The sequence below is a fragment of the Amyelois transitella genome, chromosome 19, assembly GCF_032362555.1.
Source record: "Amyelois transitella isolate CPQ chromosome 19, ilAmyTran1.1, whole genome shotgun sequence".
NCBI lineage: Eukaryota > Metazoa > Arthropoda > Insecta > Lepidoptera > Pyralidae > Amyelois > Amyelois transitella.
The window spans coordinates 3432590-3439940 of NC_083522.1; the positions used below are offsets into that span (position 1 = coordinate 3432590).

The window sequence follows — 7351 nt, forward strand, 5'->3', positions numbered from 1 at the left end:
CTAGATATAACCAAACATTTGACAACAGACCAAGATTAAGGCATAATCTAGAGAAAATATATAATTAAAAATGCTATTGAAAAAATTCACTTACTTTCTGTTGACCAATTTGGCGTGAAATTAAAATTCTTTTGTATTTATACCTGAATAAAGATATGATACATATCTGCAATTTATGACTGATACTTAATTATAGTACAACGGTAAATTGCATTCATAAATATACAATTGTAAATGGATCAAATATGCAGAGCATAAACAGTAGTTCTTAATTTTAAATATAAGTACATCACATGAGCTCATATTCTTAACCTCTGTCAAACACTCTCAGGGTTGGAAAAAAGTTTAACAATATTCGCTCGTCTTTTCAGGGCGCCACATAAAACTGTTTCATAGGTATTAAGTATAGACATTGGATGGTACGTATATTAAAATTAATATCATATTGTAACAGCATCAACAGCTTGTGACTTGTAAGAAATGATTTGTTGGCTGTCTTCGTATCTTTTTATGTGATACTTCTACAAATATACAGCATGATTCATGTTATTTATATTTCTATGGGCCCGATAGAGAAAAGTAAAATATATTAATAAGTTTTATTTTTGGAGATGTTGCGCTTTAATTTCCAAAAAAATAAATAGGTAAAACAATCGGTAAAATTCGCCCGGTGAGAAATCACAAATATCTAGATTTACAATTTGTTTATACATACAAAAAATTAACATACACTTTTGATAAATTAAAAATAAATGAAATCAAAGGTACGTTTTAATGAAATATTCAATAAGCTTATGTTAAGCGTGGCTCCTGTATCAATTTTCAATGAAATAAAATACCGCCAATGGCCCCAATATAAATTAATTTATTTCGAGTCTTATCTATATTATATCCATATAACAATATTAAAACTATATAACTTATCGCGACGTAATAGATTCCAGCTTATACCGCTGCCGGTTATCTCTGAAACAAGGAAAATATTTTGAAACTTTTATTTCATTCATATTTACCTAAGATGATTAATCCATTACAAAATGCGTTAATGCCAGTCCATATAAAATCATATTTTTTATTATTTAAATTTCGTTACATCAATTAATCGAAACAATGTATTCTCTCGTACACATTTCTAAGTTTGCATAAAGTTGACGTTATTAAAAAAAATGCTGCAGTATGTTACCGCTTCGCGAATGACAATTATTAAGCGATATTGAAATGTCCCATAATAATGAATAAGAACCGCGATGGACCGCGCCGCTAACAGTAAGATTTCTTTTAACAACACAGCTGCTTTTATAATCATATATAAGTATAACCTGTAGAAGTCAATTATATACTAATAATATAAATAAACTAGCTGTCCTGGCAAAAGTTGTTTTGCCATGTGAATAATTTTGGAGTGATTTCTAGTTAAAACAAAAAAAATGTTAAGGGTGTACAACCCTTAACACTTAGGGGTATGAAAAATAGACGTTAGCCGATTCTCAGACCTACTGACTATGCATGCAAAATTTTGTTAAAATTGGTAAAGCCGTTTCGGAGGAGTACGGAGACAAACATTGTGACACGAGAATTTTATATATAAGATAACTTACTATTGCAACTCAAGTAGATCTCTCACTGCTCACTAGGTCTCCGCGGCGGAAACTGCTAATAATTTCTTGTAGGAGCCGGCGAGAGAACGCGCCGCTAACAATAAAGTATCTCTCCGCGACACGCCGGTGGCCGCTTCTTGCCATTGCGCGTGTGGGACCTGTTGGAGTTAATTGCATTTATTTTTAAATTTATTTATGTCCAAGGAAAAAAATATTTTTTGTACAAACAGCACAAATAGTTTCTGAAGAAATTTCTTTTAGTAATTTATTATATATGTGTCGTGTGGTTCCCGGCACCAATACAAAAAAGAATAGGATCACTCCATCTCTTTCACATGGATTTCGTAAAAGGCGACTAAGGGATAGGCTTAAAAACTTGGGTATCTTCTTTTAGGCGATGGGCTAGCAACCTGTCACTATTTGAATCTCAATTCTATCATTAAGCCAAATAGCTGAACGTGGCCATTCAGCCTTTTCAAGACTGTTGGCTCTGTCTACCCGGCAAGGGATATAGACGTGACCATATGTATGTATGTATTTACCTACAAACTTTTTACTAAAATGAAACTAAACTGTGAGAAATCTATTCAGCAACTGACCTGCAAGCTAGCGGACATGACAGACCCAACGGTGACACTGAATCCGGTTTGCGAGTGTTGGTAGTCCTCCGGCGTGGCGGCATTAATGGCGGAGATCGCGGCGGCGGGAACAGACGTGCTGTAACTTTGCAGTTGCAGTTCGATTCCCAGTGCCAGCTGTAAGGTAACTTTGCCGTAAAATTCATCAACTGACCTGCAAACTAGCGGCCATGACAGACCCAACAGTGACACTGAATCCGGTTTGCGAGTGTTGGTATTCCTCCGGCGTGGCGGCAGTAATGGCGGAGATCGCGGCGGCGGGAACGGACGTGCTGTAACTTTGCAGTTCGATTCCCAGTGCCAGCTGTAATGTAACTTTGCCGTAAAATTCATCAACTGACCTGCAGACTAGCGGCCATGACAGACCCAACAGTGACGCTGAATCCGGTTTGCGAGTGTTGGTAGTGCTCCGGCGTGGCGGCATTAATGGCGGAGATCGCGGCGGCGGGCACGGGCGTGCCTTGACTCTGGAGTTGCAGTTCGATTCCCAGAGACGGCTGTGATAAGACTAGAAGGGATAAGTCGTACCATCTGAAAGGGTGTAAGTAAGGTTTAAGATCCATTTCTGTATATGAACATTTAAAAGCTAAATTCTGTATTTATTTGGCATACCTAAATTATATGTATTTATTATCCCATACTAGGTTAGGTAGACAGAGTTTACCTCAAAAATCACTTAAATTGAGAGTAAAATAATATTGAAAAAAAAACGTCTTTTATTTGGAGTAAATCATAGGTAAACTAACTTGTCGAACGACTGTTGACCAGATAGTGACTCTTGGTTTTACCGTCTCAGACGTCGATATGGACAGAGTAAATCATAGTACTAAAATATTTTCCTAAGACTTCTGTATAAATATTAATACTGTCTTGTCCCTGATAGCTTCTTGTAGGAACCCCTCAACAGCTACAACAGGAACATTGTTAGTGAATTGTAAATGTGTTGATCAAATATGAACAAATTCTACTTACAAAAAATTTAAACAAATAAGAATTGAACTAACTAGTCGCTTATAGCTTCCTGTAGGAACCCCTCAACAGCTACAACAGGAACATTGTCGGTGAGTTGTGAATGTGTTGATCAAATATGAACAAATTCTCCTTAAAAAAATTTAAATAATCAAGACTTTAACTAACTTGTCGCTTATAGCTTCCTGTAGGAACCCCTCGACAGCTACACCAGGAACATTGTTGGTGAGTTGTGAATGTGTTGATCAAATATTAACAAATTCTCCTTATAAAAAATTTAATCTATTAAGACTTTAACTAACTTGTCGCTTATAGCTTCCTGTAGGAACCCCTCGACAGCTACAACAGGAACATTGTTGGTGAGTTGTGAATGTGTTGATCGGATATGTGCGATTCTCTGTTTGGCCGCCGCGTACGCAGCCGCATATCCGACGGGTTGCTCCGCTGTCACGTCGCTTTGGGCTGAAAAGCCGCTGAAAATAATCGTTATTTATTTTATAGCACCTCTGTGGCACGGTGGTAAAGTGTTTCGCTTCACTCACAAGGTCTGAGTTCGGTTCCCGGATATCGACTGACCAGTTTGTTTTAGTATTTTGTATAAATTATTGTTATTAATGAAAAAAAAAACAGATTTGTTGTATTTTTTCCAGGACTTAATATTTTTATTTAGGTAATTCAAGACACACACGCAACTTCAGCTTAAGAAGTCAACATCTATTTTTACAAGGAAAAATAAATTTTGTAAAACAAGAACCGTCTCCAATCAATATACTCTAATATATCATAAGCTTCTTAAGAAAACCGCATCAAAATCAGTTCAAACTGAGAACCACCTCATTTTTTTTAAGACGGTTATAAAGTTAAAATCTGGGACAAGAACAATTTGAATTAAAAATTTCGATAAGGTCAAATCAACGAAACAGATGAAGAACCAATGAACAAGATACAGATTAGCTGAAATTTATCCATAAAGGTACACTTACACAACTGTGGCTTTCCCAAATACAGTCTGGAATGCTTCTCTTATCGGGGACACCTTGACATCTTTGTCGGAGGCTACCACTATGTACATGTCACCACCGCTTTCTGAAAACAATAATAAACTATATAATATGTTTTTATTTTTAATTACAACTTAATTATTGATAAATTTTAAATTTAATGTATTTTTACGAGATAGTATATTTTTATAATTTTACCTTAATTATCGATTAATTTATCATTTGTCGCTTCCCGCCTCTGTCCCTATGTATGTATGTATGCTTAGATGTTTAAAACGACAACAGATTTTGAGGCAGCTATTTTTAATAGATAGAGTGATTCAAGAGGAAGGGAATATGTATAAATATCCGTGTGCGGGCGGGTCGCAAGTATCGAATATAAACAAAATAACTAGTTTTTATTAGATTTTCGTTTTATGCGGTAGAATGGCGCTCACTTCCTTCGAACAACCATTTTAAACACATGACTGCAACAGTTCCTACACCATTACTAACCAATCTTTTCTTCTTTCTGTATTTTAAGACTAGCATTTGCGCGGGGCATCGCTGCCGTGGGAATTTCCAGAAAAAAAAAGCCTTTCTTAATTCTAAAAGCCATGTACCAAATATTATCAAAATCGGTTCAATAATTTTGAGTTTATTCCTTACAAACATACAAATTTTTCTTTTTATTATTAGTATGATATAATTCATTATAACATACATGAAGGAATAGCTAAAACATACTCAAATACTCTTTCATCTGGGGGTCGAGGGTGGTGATCATGGAGTCTACGGAATTCTTGGCCTTCTCTGCCACTCGGTGGAGCAGCCCTCCGCTGGACACCGCACCCTTCACCCATGTAAATATGCCACTGCCGGGCATTATGTCGCCTGAAATAATTTGATTTCACATAACATTTCATCCTACAGGGATTTAACTAATCTCTTACTCTATTACACAAAAATATCTCATCTTTATCCCTTGAAGGATAGACAGAGTCAATAGTCTGAAAGGCCACTATAAGCCAGATGTCTAAAGAAAGAAATCAAGATTACCCTGTTCATTAATTGAATAATTAAATGTATTCTAGAACCTAAGGGATAGACTTATAAACTTGGGATTCTTCTTTTAGGGAAAACATCGTGAGGAAACCTCCACTTTCAGGAAACAGGATGTGTAACCATGACTGTTCTAATACAGGTTAGGTTTGCCTGCAAAGGTTGCAGAGGTCAGATGGGAATTGCGGGAGTTTGTGTAAAAACCTGACTCACCCAATCTAGGGTCCATGGTCATACTCCTAGCTCCTCTCCAGACTGATGAGGATGCAACTAGGACTACAAGCCAGGAGTAAGAAGACTATATCTTCTTTCACGTCATGACATTCCCACTGTTCCTTATCCTCTCACTCAATTCTTTAATAATAACACATTTTACCAATTTGATCCATCTCAGGTGTAGAGGCTGGCAGAGATTCTGGTGACTGTGTAGTTTGGGAGTCTTCCGGAGACCTTATCGACATGAGTGGCTCCCCTTTGCTGAATGGTATTGCTGGGCTGGAATAAAATGTGATAATTATACATATATATACACATATGTCGTCTAGTTCATGGCACTTTAGAATAGATATATGGAGTGTTAGGCAACTAAGGGACAGACTTATAAACTTGTAAATAAATTCCTCTTGCAGGTGATGGGTTAACAAACTTTCACTGTTTATAGCCACTGTTTAGAAGCCATACAGCTGAATGTAGCGTTTCAGTCTTTTCGAAACTGTTTCGACTCAAACTGTAAAAACTAGTTCCCATAGGATTTGTGAAAAACATGCATTCTTCTGTACGTGCCGCAATTTCTTCACTTTTGTAGGTGGGGCTTGAAAGCTTTGGATTCTTCTTTTAGTCAGTGGGCTAGTAGCATATTACTATTTCAATCTCAATAACACCATAAAGGTATACAGCTAAACAAGGCGTAAATCTTTTCAAGACTGTAAGCTCTGTCTACACGGTAAGGTAAGTAGTAGTACCTACATAGAGAAGAGATTATATGTAATATGTATGATTAAAATTTTTCAATGTTAGTAAGGACTTAAAGTTATCAAAATCACTTTATGAAGTTTCCAGGGTATACCTTATTGAAAAACATCATTATGTTCATAAAATACTCACTTAAATAGATGATAGTATCAAAATAAAAATATAATAAAATTTACCTAAATGTCTCTTCGATTTCTGGCATTGGAGCTGCTTGTTGAACAATGACCGGCTGAACGGGAACAGGGCCAGTTGGTACATTTGGAGCCTAGAATTAAGAATATTATATTTGGAGTGTGATTAAAGATTGTCATGGAAACTGTTAATGAAGGAATGACAGTGTGTACCCCTGTCTTTGTTTAATTTATTTTATTTTATAAATAGCAAAAACAGACAACAAAGTGTTCATAAACAAAGTTTCTTAGTTTTTTTAAGGCTGTTTAATTTTCTTTCGTGTTTAATATTTTTTATAAAGGAAAGAACAACAAATAGGCAGGTGCAAATGGAAACAGAATAATCACAATAGGCCAAATGCCACTATTTTGAAATAATGTAAGTACATTGTTTGTTTTGTTTTTATTCTTTGTGATACTGTGCATAAGATTCTCAGCGAACTAGAGTTTTAGTACCAATCCTGCTTACTACTACTTTAACAATATAGGTCAGGTGGATGCACTCACTGCTTCACTGGTGGTGACGAAGTTTGGAAGTTGTGTCGGCGGGGCCACACTCGACAGCAAATTCCCAGGTAGCGCAACCGGTGCTGGAGCCTCTGGGATCTTTGGTTTCTTATCAGACCCACTCATCACTCACTCCTATACTTTAACTGTTAAAATAACGAAATAACAGGAAACTATTGAGGAGGTTGTGATGCTGAAGTCAATTAGTTGTTTTCAAATCGAGAGAAAAGAAAAACATTATTCATTATAATATCAATTCTTACCTTGTAAATCAAAACAAAACAATGTAGCTTCGTGGAGATTTTTTTGTCAATACCATGCCACAGATAAGTATGTACTAATTTGACATTAGTGACAGTTTCATAAGAAATTTTTAAATTCAAAGAAAAATGGAAAAAGATTCAAATGAAAACTTGTAATACGAAAAAAAATTATTGGTTTAAAACATTCTTAAA

At 35.8% G+C, this 7351-nt stretch overlaps 1 protein-coding gene across 1 annotated transcript; it reads right to left on the minus strand.

Annotated features, from left to right (window-relative positions):
- Positions 1 to 845: 845 nt before the first annotated feature.
- LOC106139543 (protein PRRC1-like) lies at positions 846 to 7260 on the minus strand. Its single transcript, XM_013341012.2, has 10 exons — positions 7160 to 7260; positions 6897 to 7042; positions 6396 to 6484; positions 5624 to 5742; positions 4933 to 5079; positions 4189 to 4291; positions 3508 to 3678; positions 2578 to 2767; positions 1599 to 1756; positions 846 to 966 (listed from the first exon to the last, which is right to left on the minus strand). The coding sequence occupies exons 2-9, from the start codon at positions 7020 to 7022 to the stop codon at positions 1631 to 1633; spliced, it is 1071 nt and encodes a 356-aa protein (XP_013196466.2). The 5' UTR covers positions 7023 to 7042; positions 7160 to 7260; the 3' UTR covers positions 846 to 966; positions 1599 to 1630.
- Between the last annotated feature and the right edge of the window lie 91 nt (positions 7261 to 7351).

Bases quoted from the DNA above. Each gene is read 5' to 3' on its own strand.
- LOC106139543 (XM_013341012.2), bottom strand. From the start codon at position 7,022: ATGAGTGGGTCTGATAAGAAACCAAAGATCCCAGAGGCTCCAGCACCG. The intron at 6,485-6,896 runs GTGAGTGCATCC...TCTTAATTCTAG, and splicing joins TCGTCACCACCAGTGAAGCA to GCTCCAAATGTACCAACTGG. The intron at 4,292-4,932 runs GTATGTTTTAGC...TATTGTTTTCAG, and splicing joins CCAGATGAAAGAGTATTTGA to AAAGCGGTGGTGACATGTAC.